This window comes from Camelina sativa, chromosome 6 (assembly GCF_030686135.1).
Source record: "Camelina sativa cultivar CO46 ecotype springtype chromosome 6, ASM3068613v1".
NCBI classification, from domain to species: domain Eukaryota; kingdom Viridiplantae; phylum Streptophyta; class Magnoliopsida; order Brassicales; family Brassicaceae; genus Camelina; species Camelina sativa.
In genome coordinates, this window is record NC_141885.1 from 21,694,579 (window position 1) to 21,715,152 (window position 20,574).

A 20,574-nucleotide genomic window follows, 5' to 3' on the forward strand; every position below is an offset into this window, starting at 1 on the left:
TCTTATCCGTTATTCTCACATAAGCATAATGCAAGGTTTAAAATGTACATACATATCCGTGATCCATGGGACAAGAAGAGAGCGAGAGAGTCGTCATGAGCACAATGCGTTATCACAAAATGCCTAAGAAATAAGAACTCAAGACATCAAACTATAGAGGATATTTGGCAGACAAAACCTCTGGCCTTTATAATGGCCCTTATCAGAGGCCAGTTTTGGTGATCAGAAAACAGACAATTACATAGGCCAAATTCCAGTTCTCCAAAAAGAGTTTGTTCTATTCATCAGTACACTTGTTTCGACATATGAACCATTTGTTCACCAAAACCAAGGGACTCCCTTAGAAAATATTATGACAAAACAATAATTTATCTTCCAAAATTTAAAGAAGAGTATTTCTTTCTGAGCCAGAAGTATAAAATCAAACTAAAAGTTTAGTAGGATTTAAAGAACATCAAACAACATCATCGAACGAGAGAGGAACATTCGTCTTCTCTATGAAGAATTTCAATGTTCTCTCCACTTTTTGTAGACAAGACTTACCAATATCCACATTCTTCTTCTTTTCCTTTACTTCTTCGAGCTTCTTCTCCAACCAATCAACTTTAAAGCCACCTTGTGCCACGTCAGACACTGCAGCGGATGCTTCATCCAGATCATCATCAGAGATCTCCGCAGGCAATTGGCACAGCGTTTCAACGATTCCTAGGAGTACATTCATGTATGTTGTCCTCAAAGATCGTTTCTTTAAACGGACTTGTGATGCAATGTCAGGGTATCTTTCAAATATACGTTTCACAGATTCTACCTGAGAAAAGAAGAATACAAATATACAAGCTTTTAGGAGTTCTAGTTGTATGCTTACTAATCTTCAAGTTTCTTACTTGTGAAGGAAGAACTTGAAACCCATTGACATCAATGCTTTCTTTCAGTTCTTGAGTCTTGTTGAGTATATTATAAGACATTGACATCAATGCTTTCTTTCAGTTCTTGAGTCTTGACGACCGATTGGTTTAAAGTTTTGATATTTTGTTTATAACAGACATCTCTCTCTCTCTCTCTCTCTCTCTCTCTCTCTCTCTCAGAATGGGTTTAATCAAAAAGGTGAAGTATTGGATCGCCGAGAAGCCCGAAAAGAGGATTTCTAAACTTCAAAAAGCAATAGACCTTTTAAACAAGGTATGCATGTTTCATATGTAGTCGATTTGACAACCTTATTTCTCAAGAGATGTGAAATTTTGAATCATCCAATTTACACATATAAGAGATATAGCAAAGCAAAGTCTATATTACTGTTGGTTTTATTCTTATTTCTCATTGTATATGTATATCACTCACATTTACGTTCATCTCAGGCGTTGATCTCATTACAGAACATGAGAAATATTATCTGGATGAAGCTGCCGAAGAGCTTGAGGAAGCAAGCAAATATGGGGGCTATTTCGCATCGCGTACGTACCACCAAATCTTTTTTGCTTAATTGATGCTGTAACAAAATTAATGTTTGATTTTATTAATTCGCCCTCTTCTATTTTTCATGTTTGAACTTCAGAATGTATGAAAAATAAGGAGGAGTCCGATCGTAACGCAAACTACTTTACGAGTATGCGGCCCTTTGTTCTTAATGAGGTAAGGTCTTTTTCTTATTGAGTTATCTTAAGGGCAATTTGTATTTTTGGGTACACACACTCAAGGGACCTTTTTTTTTTTTTTTTTTCTTTTCACTGTTGCCCATTTTGTGAAACAGTTGGCTTCGATTGAACGTCTTAAAAAGAGAGAGATCAAAGCATTGCAAGATAGAGCTCTGACCAAACAAAAGACAACAAGGCCTTTCTGTTTATAACTTGGTTTTTTGTAGCTCTGTCAACATCTCTCTATCTCATAATCTTCTTATTTCCCATGCATATATATATTATGAATTAATGGCTTGTTTTAGTTGATGAAATTTCCTAGATTAATCTATCGATCTATGCCAAGTTAGTTAGTTATTGATGATTTTTTGCGTTTCTCTCTCCCTCTGGTACACTTAATCATAGACTTATACAGCACCCAAATCACTAAAACAAAGATGATTTGGGTGTAACTGTTATGACCAAATCATAAAACTCTACTAATGTTCTTGTAACTCCATGAACAAATTTGGAAACGAATAAGATTGCTTAACAAAGAGCAAAAAAAAATTACGGATATGCGGCCGCCTGTTCTTAAAGAAGTAGCGAGGTTTTCTTGTTCTGTTGATTTCCAGGCATTTTATTTTTACAGTAAAATTTTGACGCTTGTAAAACCGTTGGTTCAAAAGGAGTATAAAATCCCTTGTGCTGCATTGTTCAGTATCAAAAACATGGTAGCCCTAGAATGTCATTGTAGGATGTCGTCAAAGCTGCCAGGACCTGTCAGGATGATGATAAATTTCTCAGCAATGCATCCTAAGTCTTGACTCATTGTGACTTGATACTCAGCTATAACTACGTTTTACGTATTAAAAGAATAAAAATACCAATGTGCATTTAAAGGAGTCTACGTCAAGGCAGTTTGTTCGGCCGCGGACTCTTCAAGTGCCACAATCCAAAACAGAGTACTCTGTATGTCTGATACTTGAGTACATATAAGAGAGAAAGAAGCAGAGGAAGTCAACAAACCTTGAGGAGAGCGAAGTCGGTGTGACAGAAGGTTAGCAGAGGAAGTCAACAAAGCTCTACATGATGAGCTGGCGAAGGGGAGCAGAGACTCTAGGCGTAACAGAGTGTTTGCTGTTGCAGGCTTAGGATATTAAAATAAGAAGATAAGTGATTAACAGAGTGTCCCTTGATCAAAAAAATCAGTTTCCAAAATACAAGATAAAACGGACGAAACTGGTTGTAAATTTGTGATGATCGTTTCTCTCTCTATACCGATTCCAGCTGGCGAACACGATGGGGAGATCAAAGAAGTAAAGCAAAGTGGAGAAGTTTTCAAGACCCAAAGAATTCGCTTCTCCACTTCCTCCATTACAATACGATGAAAGAGCTAGGATTCGCAGTCGAACTGTGTTAGCACGAGAATACAACTAAACCCTAGATCAATCGACAAAACAGTCCTAGCTCGTGTTTAGGGTTTAAACTTTCAAGTATAATTTAAAACCCTAAACACTAGAGTAGGACGATAAATAATTTAACCCTAGAGGCTATAGGGAACTACATTATGGCGCACACCCAAATTCGTTTATATACGTTATTCTTTTCTTTTTTTTGATGATAATTCTTATTCTTATTTATATTTACTAACAACAATTTAATCTGTGCTGAATTCAATATAGGAGCGGAATGAGATTTGTAACTAAACATTATTATTATTATACTATAGTTATATATCTTTTTTTAAAAGTATGTAATTATGTTTCATTACATGCATGCGTGATAACAATTCAACTTTATTGCATCCTGCAAAACCTAATCTCACTTTGGATTTCAAATGTTTCAAGGTAGATATGCTTTTCACGTTAATCTCACTAATTTGTCCCACTCCACAAAGAGAATAAAAAAAAAAACTCAAGGCTACGAACTTGTTAGAAGAGATTTATTCCGAGACATCAAAAGACAAGGATTGACCAATTATAACTTTATAAGGCTATAGGAATCAGCAAACAACATCGTTGAACGAGAGAGGAGCTCTGGCAGCCAAAGCCTCCACCTTTTCCTTGTGCAGCTGAGATTCAAGATCCAAGAACATCTCTTTCAGCTTCTGCAACTGTTCCTCCATCGTTTCTAGCCGGGCCTTACTACCCTGCTCCATTTTCTTCTTTTTACAGATCTCATACAGCTTTGTCTCTAACCAATCCACCTTAAAGCCGGCATCAGTCAGATCAACTAGTGTGTCCTCTGCATTGCTCAGATCATTCTCGGAGAGTTTTTCAGGCGACTGGCACATCATCTCGATGAGGCTAAGGAGTGCATCCATGTAAGCTCTTCTGATATGTTGGTTCTTTGGACGGAAGTATATAGCTAAGTCTGGGTGTCTTTTGAAGATATAGCTTACCGATTCAACCTGCTTGCAAGAACAAAGTGAACTATATTGAGAAAGAGATTGTCACATTCAGTTTCCAGTTGAGAACTATCTCTCTAATAACAATAAGAAGATCAATTGAACTATATTGAGAACGAGATTGTCACATTCACATTCAGTTTCCAGTTGAGAAAAAACAGAGAATGAAAAAGTGGAAAACTTCTCAATTATTCTCGACAATTTTGCCGTACGACATTACACACAATTATATAGAGTGCTACGGTCGTACCCGTTCGTTTAGTAACAGAAACAACGCAACTATCTAACATACACCCATTAATACACATACACATATCTAAGTATATATTAAACATGTAGCATACGACCGAACTCAATTATCACTAACACTTACCTGGGAAGAAAAAACCTCAAACCCATTGACATCCATTGTTTCCTTTCCTCCTCCTGTGGCAGTGTTAATCCCCAAGGCATTCATTTGGTTCAAAGGACTAATGCCACCACCTCCATCATCATTAACAACAGGAGATGAAGCATCATCATCTGCATCCTCTTGGGATGCATCATCATCCGAACTCTCTTCAGATGCGTCATCATCATCATCATCGTAATCATCATCTGAACTCTCTTCGGATGCGACAACATCATAATCATCAAAGGAGAGTCGCCTTTGACAGAAGCTTCTTTGCTATTCAGAGATGCAACCATCTTCACAGGTTCTAATGGTACAACAGTGGCTGGTAGAACGTTTACTTCAGCGACGATAGTGAGCCTGTCATCCACCAAAAATCCTTCCAATTTATTACGAAGTTGGTCAAGGGCCAAGAAGTCTACAAATCTGCTGAGACTCTTGCAATCCATAAAGCATTCCTCTCCTGTCATTATTTTCGAGAAACAAAAATATTTTGATAAGGATCACAAGCAGAGTCATAGTGAAATCAAAAAGATATATATAAGAAGGAATCATCATCACGCATAGCAGAAACACTATTTGCAGTTTTACCTATTACTTTGTTATATTGAGGGTTAACATTGACAAGAGTGATGCGATATTTCACTTCTCTTCCCTTTCCTATAAAGAGAGATCCAGGCGCATAATAAAGATCCACGAACAAGCCGTCAACATAAGAACCATCTTTCATAGCTCCTCCGGGATAAGCACAAAGACGCCTGTTCCAAAGCAAAGTCACACACATATCTAAAAAATATTCCACACAAAAATATATATATACTATGTACGAACAAATCGTTTCTCGCTTTTACCAATTGCAACCGCCGGCCGTGAAGGGAGGAGAGTGGCGGTACTTTTCATCTTGAAAGGATGAAAGATTTTCAAAAACCCAAGTGAACTTCTCTTGCATCTTCGAAACCGAACCTGATAACATAATCATCAAAAGGTTATCGCCAAAGCAAGAAAAGTAAAAACCCTAATTCCCAAGTAAGTTTGTGAACATACTTACGTGCTTCCAAAGTCCAGTGTGGTAGGGTTAGGAAAATATTATAAGCTTTCACCATTCCATATTTTCGTATAAATAGACTCCGAAATAACCATATTTCATTAGGCCCTTTCCCTTTTTTTTTTTTTTAATTCAAAGTCGGTTTCCGTTTTTTTTCCTCTCAACCGAACTATAGTCGAACCAAAAAGTAAATTTAATAAAACTAAACCGAACTACAATCTAACCAAAAATAAGTTCGTTAATTGAACCAAAAGTGTCTTTTCTTAGCTTCAAAACTTACTTTGAATATTCAAAAAAAGAGCTTCCCTCCAATGTGAATAAACAGTTGTCTACATCTTAGAAGCAAGATACGTGTCCATAACATGTGATGTGCCGATATAAAATCCATCATAAATATCTGTTAACACTCTCCATCTTCCACCTACTCAGTTACCTAATACTCGGTTTGATTTACCGAGCCAGCAAGGGAGTTCTGTGGTAGTATAATGTTAGAAATGTTTAAAAGAAATTATGCAAAATAAGAAAAAAATGAAACTGTAAATTGTAATTATAGTACATTTTATACAAAAACACAAATATATTACATTATAAAAACTTTTAAACATATCAAAAAATCACATTCAAGAAAACAGATCACAAAGACACATTCAAGAAAGAAGATTTTCTGTAATGTTTAGTCTCCAAGCTCAGCATCGTATTACCCTCTGCACGATTGAATACATGAACACATATAGATCAAACCTTTCACTGATGGAGATCACACTATCATTTAATGCTAGAATTATAATAAACTCTTATACTGCAGTATCGTTTTTATTTCATCGAGGTAGAGAGCTATAACGCTTGCGGGACATAAAGTTTTAACTATTGGTGCATGCAAAGCTAATAATTCACCAGGTATGAGGAATCGTAAATAGGTAAAACAACATTAATGGAATACGGCTACTTATTTTTCTTGTCACTCAGTTTTCATATTACAAAGTTAAAGACAATTATATAAAAAGAGATGAAAATATTTACGACCAAATAAAATTAAACATATAAATATCTTGGTAAGGTTAATATAAACAGAGAATGGAGAAGAAACATAATGATATCAGCACAAATCGTAAACAGAGTACTCTGTTTCTCACCCAATCCTTCACCAACTCCATCTCCTTGTCTTAAAATCTTCCTTGATAAAAATACCAAGTGGTCATTGATCTAGTGGTAGGTAGGTAGTAAGGCAATATCGGTTCAAAACATTGAAAAGTTTTGTCCTCTAAGTTTGAGGGTAGCTTGGGTTTGGATGGTCTAGTGTTCGGCCAAGATAAAGTACGGGTTTCGAATAGAAATATCCTGGTTAATCATAAAACATGAATGAAAAACCCAACATATCCCTTCCTCTCATCAACTTCAACATATACCATCCTTTTACATCATAAAAAGCCAAAAAAACTTGAACACAAAAACCCTGAAAACTTGAACGTACACTTTTAATTTCCTTCTGTACGTAGCTTGGCTTCAATATCCAAATCCAGCTACTTCATCTGTTGCTAAAGCTAGCTTTTCATGTAACCCTATTCAACATGATCCCAATCCTCTTCATATCCGTAGCAATCTTCTGAATAATTGCCGTCATAATCCCAGTTTTCATAAGAATAGCAATCATCATCATGACCAGAATCCTCTTCATATCCATAGCAATCATTGGTGTCTTCATAACCCCACTCTTCATATGGATAGCAATCACTTAAACCGTCTGCATGAGCATCATCATCATGATCAGAATCCTCATCAGATTCGTAGCTTTCACTTGTGTCCTGATCTTCAGATTCGTAGCTTTCACGTGTGTCCTCTTCAGATTCATAGCTTTCACTTGTGTCCTCTTCAGATTCGTAGCTTTCAGTTGTGTCTTCTTCAGATTCATAGCTTTCAATTGTGTCCTCTTCAGAAGTATCATCATGCTCTGAATCCACTTCATTTGCATAGCAATCACTCAGGTTTTCTGCAAAAGTAAAATTAAAATCCCAATCTTGTTCATATGAATAGTAATCACTTATGCCCTCTCCATAAGTATCATGAACATAATCGAAATCCCCGCCATCACTGCTGTGGTAATCAAGATCCCAACCCTCATCATAAAAATCATAGTAATCACTCCAGTCCTCCATCTGGACAAAAGGAATCAATCTCTTGAGCTCAAACTGCAGGAGAAAGAAGAAAAGAAGCTAGAGTGAGGATCAATACTTGCTTTAGGACAATATAAGTAGCAACAATGATCAGAGATAGAACAGTTAAAAAGAGAGAGGAAGCTTCAATTGATAAAGATTAGTCCTTCAGAAAAGCATGATTAAAGTGTGTAAAATAGTATTCCTATGATGCATGCCTCCAACAATATACTCAACTCTAAAAACGGTAAAAAAGAAAGTCACTTTGAATGATTAACACACACACAGATCCGAAGTCAGTGTTGCATAAGAACAACGGTGGCAAAAAAAGAAAAAGAAAAAGAAGAAGCTATGCTTACTCTTGCAGAGTCGGCTAGGGAGTTCAGTCTTTTGAGAGAACTCTACCTGCAAACGTATAGATATATGACGAAGATGCATGAGTCTCGAAGAATGGGAACAGTCTTTTCCCCTCGTGACTTGATACTCTGCCATAATTACGAATTAAAGCGAACGTGCATGAAGAGTATGAAACAGAGAATTAATGATTCTTTGCGAATCAAACCAACAAGATGCATTAAAAACAGAGAAAAAAAGTGAGTGTTCAGTATTTTTTCTTACTGCATTCTGCAAGAGATAAATTATGAAGAACATATAGTATAATGAATCTCGAAAGAGGGGGAGAGAATTTGAACAGCCTTGACTCATCGTGACTAGTCGGTCATAATTACGTATTTAAATGATGGAAGTACTAATGAGCATACGCCCCATAGATTGTACACCAAAAACCTTACTATTAATTTGTAGTAATCGATTATTTCCAGTTGGCGAACACGAGGGGTAAAAAAGGAAACCTCTTGACTGCAACTCTTCAATTACCATCCTCTGTTCATACTCGCTAGTCCCTACCTTTATATTATCAAGTATCATATCCTTACTCCATATGATTACCTCAACATCACAACACTTTGATATGCTAAGACAAGAACAAACTATATTGGAACAAGAGTGCGAGACTAAAAATTGAACAAAATCGGATATATTCGCAGGGTATTAAACAGCTGAGGTTTCCATATCAGGATCAGGCAAGTTCATTCTATAAAAAAAAGGAAAAAACAAGATGGATTCATTCTTACCTGTGAAGAAAAAACCTGAAAACCATTAACATCCATGGTTTCCTCTACTTGTTTAATTTCCTTGAGCAAATCATTGAAAGATGCCACATTTGTACGTCCTGTATCACCAATTTCTAGAAGAATGGGAGATGAAGCATCATCATCATTTGGACCCTCTTCAGATGTATATCATCACCAGCTGAGCCCTCTTCAGATGCATCATCATCATCATCTGACACCTCTTCAGATCTCGCCATCATCATCATCATTCCGATACGAACCCTCTTGATCAGATCCATCATCATCACTTAAAACCTCTTGACTTGTATCGACACCAGGATTGTTTTGAGAGACATCATAGTCTACATTCTCTGGAAATCCACTGCAATCTCATTTTTTTTGCACCACTTGACTTGAGGATTCTCTCTGAGATTTACTGACAGATGCATCAAAAGCTTGATTTCCTCCTTTTCTGCTCAGAGGATCAGTAATCTTCACAGGTTATGCTGGTAAAACAATAGCTGGAAGATCGTCTAATTCAGCGAGGATAGTAAGTTTGTTATTCACTAGAAATCCTTCATCCTTCTCATGTAAGTGACACAAACTTTTTACAACCCCAATTCTTTACATCAAAAAACAGAAAAGGAGACAAATTTGCCGCATCATGTCAAAGTGATCTAAATCATAAAGAGCAATAAACAAATAAAAATCCAAACTTTGCACAAAAATGTACTCAAACAGATATAGAGATTCTACACTATAAGGCTCAAATGTCATACGACAAGCGCTAATGACCACAAAGATCAAATCTTTTCATAGCTCTGACCTCTGAGGAATCAAAATTTAAGAAAAGTAACCGAAAAGCTGACTGTCCCAAGAATTGCTTGCAATCGTCAACAAAAAAGAACCAAGCAAAGAGTCGGAGTATATGAAAACAGATACCCAATACTTGGCTTGATTTGCCCCAACCCTAATTCACAAGAGTGAGGCTAAATTCAACTTATCTTTTCCATCCTGAAGGCAAAGATTCGCAAGGACAAGTAACCATGACTCCTGAGTAGCATCTCTCGTCTTGCAAAGAAGAGAACTTTAGCAAAACCCATGTGTATCTCTTCGCCATTTGCTCACCCATTAACACGCCGAAGAGAAGTTATCGCCAGTTCACGAAATCAGATAACCCTAAAAACTGATTCGGATGCCCAACCCAACCAACCAACTCGGTGACACACGAACACTGTCACTGTCATATTTGTAAACCAAACCAAACCAAACCAAACTTTATTCTAATTCTCATTAAACCAAATTAAACCGAAGTGTTGATCAGTGTTTTTTTTTTATTAACATTTTGATTTGAAGTAAATCAAACAAATTTAAAAGGATCTGAATCAAGCTAAACCGAACCACAATAAATTCCGATTCCAAACCACTACTTGAACCAAACTCAATTCTAAATAAATAAAAAACAGTCTTTTTAACTTTGAATATTCCAAAAACCAGTTTCCCTCCAGTGTGTAATTACACATTTGTAGTGATGATGTGTCGATTCAAAATCCAGTAATAAAGGGATGCTCATTTCAAACCCTCGTCAATGAACTCCAAGAGAGCCTAAAGATCGTTTCAAGATCAATGTAACAAAACACTAGGTGATTTAGTTTGCCGTCAAGAAGAAACTCAGTGAACAACAACAAATTTGGTAGCCGAAATTTCAAAAGACCAAAGCAGTCACAAATTAACATAAGTTCAATTAGAGGAAACCAGCGGAGAAATAAGATATACCAAACCACCAATAGCATATAATAAGAACTCTGAAGTGATCAAACAACATCATCGAATGACAACTGAGATCTGGTAACGGACAACTCTTCCTTCTTCTTCTCCACTAGAGCATCAAGATCTGAACATTTTTGCTTCAGTTTCAGTAAATCGTCCTCCATTTCTTGTAGCTGTGCCAATTCATACCGTTCTTTCTCCTTCTTTTCTTTAACTTGGTCCAGCTGCTTCTCCAGCCAATCCACCTTAAACCCCGCATCTTTCACATATGCCAGCGCAATGTCTGCTTCAACAATATCTTCATTTTGAGAGCTCCTCAAGTGACTGGCACAGTGTCTCGATTAAGCCTAGCAGAAAATTCATGCATATTTTCCTCAGATGTTGGTTCTTTGCACGGAATTCGACTGCCATGTCTGGATGTCTTTCAAATACACGGCTCACATAATCCACCTGCGAGTGAAAAAGATAAAGGAAGTAAGGATACAACAGAGAGAGCAACCTCTTGTGAAGTTTGCACCATTCTTAAGTGATTTTTTTACCTGTGAAGGCAGAACTTGAAACCCGTTGGCCTCAATGCTTTCCTTCCCTTGTTGAGTTTGGTTGAGTGAATCACTAAACTTGGCACCATCATCTAGCTTCTTCATCTTGGTTAGTGATTCGTATGCCTCTTCAGGTTCCTCTGATGTGCCAATAACTTGAAGAACTTCTACATCTGCAACAATCATGAGTTCTCCATTTACCAGAAACCTTTCCTTCTCATCATAGAGTTTGGTAAGGTCAAGCATATCTGAAAAACCCCAGCCCAAATGCTTCTGATCATACCAGCCATGCGTTTCTAGCAATTCGTTCCAAATAGTTAGCCAAGATCGAACAAAGTACTACTACTTGACATAAACATTAAACCAGAAAGAAAAAAAAAATTACTAGTACTTAGACATTAGTGTTCACAACTTAATCTATCTGACAAGGAACACTGAAATTTGAAATCAATTAGTTAGTTAGCAGCAGAGTGAAGTTTAAGAATCACCTTTAATCACTGAGTGTTCTCCCACAACCTGTTTTACTATAGTTAACCGAAATTTCACGTATCTTCTCCAGCCAGAAGGCAATGCGTCAAAATCAACAACATCAAGATATAGACACAAATAATTATCATTTCTTCCCTTGGGAAAGGCACAAAGACGCCTGAAGAAAACAAGCCATGGATGATTAGATTCAAAATCTAAATTAAAAAATAGATAGAAACACGCTTGAAAAAATTAACTTCTATTCTTCTTAGTTCTTAGTTCTTACCATTTGCAGTCACCTATCATGACTGGAACAGAATAACACTTGTCACATTGCAAAGAGGAGAAGTCCTTTATCACCCAAGCGAACCTCTTAGTGACTTGCTTTGCCATCGGTCGATATACTAAAAGCTTTACTCCTCAAATTAAACTACAAGACCTGAAGAAAAAAGAGAAAAAAAAAAAAAAAAACCGCTTTGAATGATTATCACCCCACACAACACACACACAAATCTGAAGTCACTGTTGCAGAAGTGCAACGGAGGCAAAAAAAGAAGAAAGAAGAAGCTAGGCTTATTGAAAGTCGGCTAGGGAGTTCTGTCTTTTGAGAGAATCAAGAATATATATATTGTGAGATTTTGTCAATACGTGATCTTATCTAGTTAAGAAGGTTTAGCATTCTGTGATAGTAAAATAAGCCTTTGAATGACTCCTGAACTCTCATCTCTTTACAGGAGCCAGTCAATTAATGCCTTATGGATGGAGAATATGAACAGCCTTGGATAAATTAGCCATAACTACGAATTAAATAATGGAAATGGCAATTTATGTTAAAGGAGTCTACGTAAAATTAATAGGTTCAGTCACAGTCTCAAGATTACTTTGTCATCAAGATTCATACCATGTGAGAATTCTGCAACGAGATCTAACAAATTTGGTAGCTGAAACATTGATAAATCAGCCGCAAAAGACTTTTCTCCGCACAAAGTGACAACTTCGGAAATACATAAGAGTTCATTAAGAAAAACTCTTTATCTTAAAACAAGAATGATCAAACAACATCATCGAAGGAGAGAGGAGTTCTGGTGGCCGACAACTCTGCCTTCTCCATCTCGAACTTGAGCTTCAAATCATGAAGCTGTGCCTCCAGTTCTTGCACTCGGGCCTCGCAAGACCGCTCTTTGTCCTTCTTTTCTTTTACTTTGTTCAGCTTCCCCTCCAACCAATCCACCTTAAATCCCACATCTTTCAAGTATTTTAGTGCAATGTCTGCTTCCTCCAGATCTTCATTGGAGAGCTCCTGAAGTGGCTGGCACAGCGTCTCGATTAAGCTGGTAAGGAAATTCATAAATGTAGTCCTCAGATGTTGGTTCTTTGCACGGACTTGTACAGCCATGTCAGGGTGTCTTTCAAATATACGCCTCACAGATTGTACCTGCAAGTGAAAGAAAAGAATATCAAAACCCTATCATACAAGTTTTTTGGAAAGCAAAATCACACCATCATGTATTCAGGTTTGACATTTTATTAAAAATAAAGAATACAGATTTGAGATATAATCTTAACTTCTCCTACCTGTGAAGGATGAACATGAAACCCATTGAACTTTTTCAGGGGAATGAAATCATCAAAAACATCTGATGTGCCCAGAACCTCAGCAATAATCGTTAGCTCTCCGTTTACCAAAAAACCACCGTCTTTCGCAAGGACCTCTGAGGGAATTGCATAACCACAGGAAGGAGACTGCTCATCAAAGCAATGATCTGACTCTGTAAGCATGCCAGAGATAATATTTTCATCCAGTGAGAAGATATCAAATCTAAAACCATGAATTTTGGGCAAGAAACTTGAAAACTCTGCCATCAAAATCAAACATCTTGGAGCAACATCATATGACTCCAGGCCAAAACAAGTCACATAACAAATATTCTATTTTCATTGAAGTGAATGTATATGTGTTATACTATAACTTGCGATGACTTGGAGGAAGAAGTAAACTGAATCACTGACCTTTCAATATGGATAGGTTTTCAGATAGTTGATTTACTATCTTTAATCGAACTTTTACAGCTTCAGAAGGCAATAATTGACAATCAGCAATGCACAGAGACAGATACAAAAACACAAGGTCACATTCAGCAAGAAGATGCCTACCGTAGAAAAACCACAAAAGAAATTAATATGAATCACCAGAACCGACAAGGGCGTAAAAATATTTGCAAGAAAAGTTTTTTACTGAATACCATTGGAGGCCACCGATCACGAACGGATCAGAATAACACTTGTCAGAATTAAAGGAGAAGTTTTGAAGCACCCACACGAACTCCTTTCCAACTTGCTTCGCCATTGATGTGATCAATGGTTCTTCCTAGCAAACAAATACGCTCTTTAGCAAACCTAAGTTCAACACTTAGAGAACTAGCACTTAGAGAACTAGCTAGGTCCAAAATTCATATAATATAAGTAATATCCAGGATAGCCGGATCCGGATATTCTAAAAAAGGCCGGATATCCGGATCCGGCCCAAGCCTACCTGTGAAGGAAGAATTTGAAACGCAGTGACATCCAAGCTTTCTTTCGTCTTGGTCAGCAATTTGGATGCCTTTTCGGATTCCCCTGTTACATCTAATCCGCCAATAACAGATAAGACCTTTATTTCAGCTACAATCATGAGTTCTCCATTTACCACAAACCCGCTGTTCTCTGCGAGAAGTTCAGTAAGGGGTATCATGGATGTAAAACCCCAATAGTAGCGAGGAGGAATCCCATCAAACCAATGCTTTGTTTCTGTAACATCACAAAATGGATTTGATACCATTGCTTAATGTACACACCAGATTTAAGCACAACAAGAACTATGCACCAATGGATGGGAACTTCAATGTTCAAAGCTTAGCACAAAATATTAGAGCTAACCTAAACTACCTAGAGATCCAATGTAGACAAATGTTAGAGCAACAAATAATAACAAGACTCACGGATAATGATTCGGTATTAAACAGAAAATGAATCAAGTAGTGATCAGCCATAGAAAGAATCACCTTCCCATACTGAGAGTTTTTTCGAAAGTTGGTTTACTACTGTAATGCAGAAATAGGCTTTTCTTCTCCACTCAAACGTCAATGATTCACAATCAGCAACATGCCCCAGAGAAAGAGACAGGTATTCGACGTCATATTTCTTGAGACAGGATGCTAGAAGTTTCCTGTCAGAAAGGAAACCAAATTAAGAATCAGAACAACTCTGGAGGATATCAAATAAACCTATATGCCCCAAATCAACAGTGAAAGATACATTATCTTCTTACCATTTGCAGCCACCAATTACAAATGGATCAGTAAAAATTTCCTCAGATTGCAAAGAGGAGACATTTTGTATCACCCAGACGGCCTTCTGATTAACTTTCTTCTTCCCCATCAAAGTTCACTGTCGACTAAAAGGCATATTATCAACACTCTCAATAACAATTTTTACTGTACTTAAAGCACTCTTTATAAAACGGACAGAGTCTAAAGAGGTTAAAGATTTTAGAGGATGGATGGTTAAAGGATTACTACCCTTCAAAGTCGAGTAAAAAAAAAAAAAAAATCATTGAATTTATGAAATTTGAAGGGAGAAACGGGAGTGGGAATGGCCTTATTGGAAGAAAACAAGCCGCTTTTTTCTTCTTTTGTTGTTGATTCCCAAGAATAACTTTTCTCTACCATTGATTCCCAAGGAGTTTTTACAGTATAATATCGCTTAGGAAATATGATCTGAGGCTAGAGTAACTATTATAGTCTCTATCTCCTCCACTCCTGCCAGTGAATCCTCCCCTGTATTCATTTGTAGCAGAGTAAAAGCAAACGTCGAAGCCCCAAAAGCAGAGAAAATGGAGTTATGGTCCAAATCCTGCAAAATTTAAATCCTCAGACGTACATTTTAGTTGTTCACAAGTTTTGAAATAGTTACATTTCAGGTTAATTTCACTACTCAGTCCCATTCGACACAAGACTTAAAGAATATGAACTTGAGACTTGTTCTGAGGCATTATAAAAGAAAACGAAGAGTCACCTAACAAGGCCACATTAATCCTAACAAATCAGCAAACAACATCGTTGAACGAGAGAGGAGCTCTCGCAACCAAAGCGTCCACTTTTTCCGTCTGCAGCTGAGATTCAAGATCCAAGAACAATCGCTTCAGCTTCTGCAACTGTTCCTCCATTGTTTGTATCCGGGCCCCACTACCCTGCTCCATCTTTTTTTTCTGATTGACCTCATCTAGCTTTGTCTTCAGCCAGTCCAACTTAAAGCCAGCATCAATCAAATCAACAAGTGTGTCATCAACATTGCTCAGATCATCCTCTGAGAGCTTCTCTGGTGACTGGCACAGCATCTTGATGAGGCTAAGGAGTGCATCCATGTAAGCTCTTCTGATCTGTTGGTTCTTTGGACGGAAGCCTATAGCTATGTCTGGGTGTCTTTTGAAGATATGGCTTACCGATTCAACCTGCTAGCAAGAACAAAGCGAACTATATTAGGAACAAGACTGTCATATTTATTATTCACTTTAGATATTTCTATCTAATAACAGAAGATGAGTCCAGCTCTTACCTGGGAAGAGAAAACCTCAAACCCATTGACGTCCATTGTTTCCTTTACTGGTCTAGTCTCCGTAAGCATATTATCAGAAGTCCCAGTAACAGATGCCATGGTAAGCCCCCTACAACCATTTTCTGCTGTTTGAGAGGCATCCTCCAAGGACTTAACTTGGTCTAGGGAACTCCTGTTTCTAGCACTATCCTTTGAAACAAAAGATGAAGTATCATCATCGGCATCTTCTTTAGGTGCATCACCATTATCACAGTTGGAAAACTCAGTCTCAGCTGCCACACTGTTAGAGCTTATACCATAATTTCCCACTGAACGAGAAACGTCCTCCGAAGCATTTGATTGGCTCAAAGAACTTATGTCCATACCTCCATCATCTGAAACAGGAGATGACGCATCATCATCATCATCTTCTGAACCCTCTTCAGATGCATCATCTTCATCTGAACCCTCATCAAATGCATCATCATCATCCATACCCTCTTCAGATGCATCATCATCATCATCAAAATTCTCTTTAGATGCATTCTCAGAAGCTTCCGCCACTTGGCAAGAAGAGTGCCCCTGAGATCTGCTGAACGATGTGTCAGAGACTTGATTTCCTTCTTTACTGCTCAGAGGTTCAATAATCTTGACAGGTTCCTCTGGTACAACAACAGCCGGAAGAACCTGTACTTCAGCGAGTATAATGAGTCTGTCACTCACCATATATCTTTCACATGGATCAAGAAGTTTATCAAGGGGCAAGAACTCTTCAAACCCCCAACTGTTATCCTTTGCATCAAAACTATATTGCCCTCCTGTCATGTCCAAAAAAGCACAAGGAGAAAATTTGGTCTCATCAAATGATCTAACCATACTGCAACTGAATATAGAGACTTGGAAAAAAAAATCAAACTTTGCATAAAAATAAACTCAAAAACACACATATATATGATAAAGCATTAAAAACCAAGAGGAGAGATTCAGAGAGCTTAGATAAAACCTACTAGTTCTGAAAAAAAAAAGAAGATAAGAATCAAAATGTACCAAAGACTCTTGCAATCTTCAGGAAACAAAGCAATGAAAGTATAAGAAAACAATCACCTAATGCTTTGTTGGATCTACGCCAACCCTTATTGACAAGAGTGAGGCGCAATTTCACATCTCTTCTCCATCCTGATGGCAAAGAAGCAGGATCATCAAGTTCCAGATACAAGGACAAGTAACTGTTGTTATATCCCCCGGGAGAAGCAAGAAGACGCCTGTCTATATATACAAATTCAAAAAAAAAAAAAAAAAAAAAAAAATCCATGAAAACAAAAACAAATCAAAATCCACAAAAGGGACGAAAAATTGTTACTTTATTTACCAATCGCAGCCGGCGAGCTTGAAGGAGTGAGAGTAACACTTATTAACCACAGTTGTTAATTTTCTCGAAACCCAGGTAAATTTCTTCTCCATTAGCTCACTCATGCTGATAAAGTTATCGGTAGAGCAACGAAATGAACACAAATTAATAATGCCCTAAACACTGATTCGGATGCTGAAGTTCGTAAATCAACAACACACGAATCACAAAACACTGTGATTCCAAATCGAGCCTGATAGGGTTTAAGGAAAGAGAGAGTGGAAGATGATGATTATGACCGGCTAGCTCAAACCGAGATTAACCAAACCAAACCATGTATTATTAATCGAATTCAAACAAATTTAAGCCGATTTATCGAAATTAAATCGGTTCTTGTATTTTGTGACCGACCATCAGTTGTTTTTTTTATTTTTGCCTTCAAATTTGAAATTACTCGACCAATCTTTAAATCTGAACCAAAGTAAAATTCAATCAAACAAAACCGAACCACGATTTACCCACCCAAACTAAGTTCGGATTGGTAAACCATGAATACGTGTCGAATATTCAAAAGCCAATTAACTTCCCTCAACTACTAGCACAAACGAACTAAGTAAGGAACACAAGAGCAAGTGATTCAGTTTGTGTCAATAACTGAGTTGAACCAATGGAGAAAATAAGATATCAGAACACCAAATTAAATGCCTAAGACCATCTCTAGCTATATAAGTTCAATTGAACAAACCAAAGGAGGAGAAAATAAGATATCAGAACACCAAAACGCCTAAACAACTCAAGCCATCAAACAAGATCATCAAAAGACAGAGCACTTCTAGTGGCCTTCAACTCTTTCTTCTCCTTGTCCGCAAGAGCATCTAGCTCTGCCCACTTTTTCTCCAAAATCATTAGATTTTCCTCTATTTCATGGAGCCTAGCCAAACCAGACTGCTCTTCCTCCTTCTTTTCCTTTAGTTGGTCCAGCTTCTTCTCCAACCAATCCACCTCAAACCCTGCATCTCTCAAGTATGTTAAAGCAATGTCTGATTCCACAAGATCTTCATTCGAGAGCTCCTCAAGTGACTGGCACATCGTCTCGATTAAGCTGAGCAGGAAGTTCATGCACGCGTTCCTCAGATGCTGGTTCTTTGCTCTAAACTCCACTGCAATGTCTGGGTGTCTTTCGAATATACGTCTCACAGATTCCACCTGCGAGTGAAAACAGATGCACAAAACATATATATGAGAAAGAGAGCAATCTTTGGGGGTTCGGAAACATACATAACATACTCTATACCATATAAAACAGATTCATAACAACAATAGAAGATGTATCACGTTCTTACCTTGGAAGAAACAACCTCAAAACCATTGATGTCCATTGTTTCCTTTACTGGTTGAATCTCCATAAGCACATTATCACAAGTCTCCGTAACAACAGCTACCAAGGTTCTAGGACCCCTAACACTAGTTTTCATTGTCTGAGAGGCATCCTCCAAGGACAACACTTGGTCTATAGTACTTTCGGTTCTAGCATTATCATTCAAAACGAGAGATGAAGCCTCATTATCAACATCTTCATTAAGTGCATCATCATCCAGCCCGTTGGAAACCTGATCAGTCTCAGCCACGGCCACCACAGTAGTACAACCATGATTTTCTTCCTTATGAGAGAGATCCTCTAAGGCATTCGATTGGTTCAAAGGACTAATGCCACTACCTCCATCATCATTAACAACAGGAGAGGAAGCATCATCATCTTTATCCTTTTGGGATTCATCATCATCTTTATCCTCTTGGGATGCATCATCATCATCTCCATCATCTTGGGATGCTTCATCATCATCATCATCATCATCCAAACTCTCTTGAGATGCGTCGTCATCATCATCATCATCATCATCATCCGAACTCTCTTCAGATGAGTCATCATCATCATTATAATCAGAATCATCATCTGAACTCTCTTCGGATCCGTTAGGAACATAATCTTCATCAGTACCATCTTCGGAGGCATCATCATCATTATTATCTAACTTGTCTTGAGATGCAGCATTATCAGTAGTTTCTTGCGCCGCCACTTGATCATGACAAGGAGAGTCCCCCTTGACAGAAGCTTCTTTGGAACTCAGAGACGATGCAATCAGAACTTTCTTCAAAGGTTCGCTCATTAGAGGTACAACATTGACTGGTAGAACGTCTACTTCAGCGATGATAGTGAGCCTGTCATTCACCAAAAAACCTTCCCATTTATTACGAAGTTGGTCAAGGTGCAAGAACTCTTCAAAACCGCTGATATAAACCTTTGCATCGAGAATGCATTGCCCTCCTGTCATTATTTCCAAGAAACAGAAATATATTTAGAGAGATTCTACATACATACATATAGAGAGAAGACATGCTACATAAAACTGAGATAAGAGGATAAGGATCACAAGCAGAACTCATAGTTTCGAGAAATCAAAAAGAGAAAGAAGGAATCATCATCACGCATAGCGGAAAACACTATCTGCAGTTTTACCTAATACTTTGTTGCATTGAGGGTTAACATTGACAAGAGTGATGCGATACTTGACTTCTCTTCTCCATCCTTGTGGCAAAGATCCAGGCGCAAGATAAAGATACACGGAAAAGTATCCATAAGAACGATCATTCATAACTCCTCTGGGGTAAGCAAGAAGACGCCTGTTCCAAAGCAAAGTCACACACACACATATCTTAGAATCAAAGATTATTCCACAAAATATATATATATATATATATATATCGTTTATCGGTTTTACCAATTGCAGCCGGCGACCGTGAAGGGGGGAGAGTAGCGGTACTCTTCATCTTGCAAAGATGAGAATTTTTCCAAGTTCCAAGTGAATGTCTCTTGCATCTTCGAACTTGATACCATCATCAAAAAGTTATCGCCAGAGCAAGAAAAGTAATAAAAACCCTAATTCCCTCCCAAGTATAATGTGCTTACAAATCCAGTTGTGGTATAGGGTTTGCAGTTTAAGGACATAAAATATTGAAAGCTTTCACCATTCCATATATATATGACTCGAGATCAACCAAACCATATCTTTAATGGGCCCTATTTTGACTCAAACCGAAATTAGTCGGGTTCAGGCTTTTTTCTCTCAATACTGTAATCGAACCAAAATGATATTGAAT

At 37.6% G+C, this 20,574-nt stretch overlaps 5 protein-coding genes and 2 pseudogenes across 8 annotated transcripts; all 7 read right to left on the reverse strand.

Moving 5' to 3' along the window:
• Positions 1-93: 93 nt before the first annotated feature.
• On the reverse strand, positions 94-965 carry LOC147942899 (MATH domain and coiled-coil domain-containing protein At3g58370 pseudogene; annotated as a pseudogene).
• A 2,650-nt stretch (positions 966-3,615) lies between these two features.
• On the reverse strand, positions 3,616-5,514 carry LOC109125227 (MATH domain and coiled-coil domain-containing protein At3g58440-like). The gene is made up of 6 exons (XM_087456227.1): positions 5,460-5,514; positions 5,263-5,374; positions 5,003-5,169; positions 4,753-4,874; positions 4,394-4,687; positions 3,616-4,023 (listed from the first exon to the last, which is right to left on the reverse strand). The coding sequence occupies exons 1-6, from the start codon at positions 5,512-5,514 to the stop codon at positions 3,616-3,618; spliced, it is 1,158 nt and encodes a 385-aa protein (XP_087312353.1).
• A 1,263-nt stretch (positions 5,515-6,777) lies between these two features.
• On the reverse strand, positions 6,778-9,931 carry LOC104792127 (uncharacterized). Of its 2 annotated transcripts, none has more exons than XM_010518181.3 (3): positions 8,740-9,931; positions 7,966-8,011; positions 6,778-7,642 (listed from the first exon to the last, which is right to left on the reverse strand). In XM_010518181.3, exon 3 carries the CDS (start codon positions 7,607-7,609, stop codon positions 7,016-7,018), a length of 594 nt encoding a protein of 197 aa, XP_010516483.1. In that variant the 5' UTR covers positions 7,610-7,642; positions 7,966-8,011; positions 8,740-9,931; the 3' UTR covers positions 6,778-7,015. The 2 variants fall into 2 exon arrangements, with proteins under 2 accessions (XP_010516483.1, XP_010516482.1); XM_010518180.3 differs by having other exon boundaries at positions 7,966-8,091.
• A 601-nt stretch (positions 9,932-10,532) lies between these two features.
• Positions 10,533-11,888, reverse strand: LOC104699212 (MATH domain and coiled-coil domain-containing protein At3g58410-like; annotated as a pseudogene).
• A 533-nt stretch (positions 11,889-12,421) lies between these two features.
• LOC104792128 (MATH domain and coiled-coil domain-containing protein At3g58340-like) lies at positions 12,422-15,195 on the reverse strand. The gene is made up of 7 exons (XM_010518182.3): positions 14,803-15,195; positions 14,537-14,700; positions 14,029-14,282; positions 13,739-13,863; positions 13,506-13,645; positions 13,071-13,264; positions 12,422-12,930 (listed from the first exon to the last, which is right to left on the reverse strand). The coding sequence occupies exons 1-7, from the start codon at positions 14,910-14,912 to the stop codon at positions 12,547-12,549; spliced, it is 1,371 nt and encodes a 456-aa protein (XP_010516484.1). The 5' UTR covers positions 14,913-15,195; the 3' UTR covers positions 12,422-12,546.
• Positions 15,196-15,348: 153 nt separating this feature from the next.
• Positions 15,349-17,751, reverse strand: LOC109133498 (MATH domain and coiled-coil domain-containing protein At3g58440-like). Of its 3 annotated transcripts, none has more exons than XM_087453645.1 (5): positions 17,437-17,751; positions 17,172-17,333; positions 16,089-16,885; positions 15,549-15,987; positions 15,349-15,386 (listed from the first exon to the last, which is right to left on the reverse strand). In XM_087453645.1, exons 3-4 carry the CDS (start codon positions 16,791-16,793, stop codon positions 15,577-15,579), a joined length of 1,116 nt encoding a protein of 371 aa, XP_087309771.1. In that variant the 5' UTR covers positions 16,794-16,885; positions 17,172-17,333; positions 17,437-17,751; the 3' UTR covers positions 15,349-15,386; positions 15,549-15,576. The 3 variants fall into 3 exon arrangements, with proteins under 3 accessions (XP_087309771.1, XP_087309770.1, XP_087309769.1); XM_087453644.1 differs by having other exon boundaries at positions 15,549-15,984; positions 17,172-17,329; positions 17,437-17,673; XM_087453643.1 differs by having other exon boundaries at positions 17,172-17,329; positions 17,437-17,670.
• Positions 17,752-18,049: 298 nt separating this feature from the next.
• Positions 18,050-20,422, reverse strand: LOC104699214 (MATH domain and coiled-coil domain-containing protein At3g58440-like). Its single transcript, XM_019246393.2, has 4 exons — positions 20,196-20,422; positions 19,934-20,097; positions 18,759-19,741; positions 18,050-18,621 (listed from the first exon to the last, which is right to left on the reverse strand). Exons 1-4 carry the CDS (start codon positions 20,312-20,314, stop codon positions 18,217-18,219), a joined length of 1,671 nt encoding a protein of 556 aa, XP_019101938.2. The 5' UTR covers positions 20,315-20,422; the 3' UTR covers positions 18,050-18,216.
• Between the last annotated feature and the right edge of the window lie 152 nt (positions 20,423-20,574).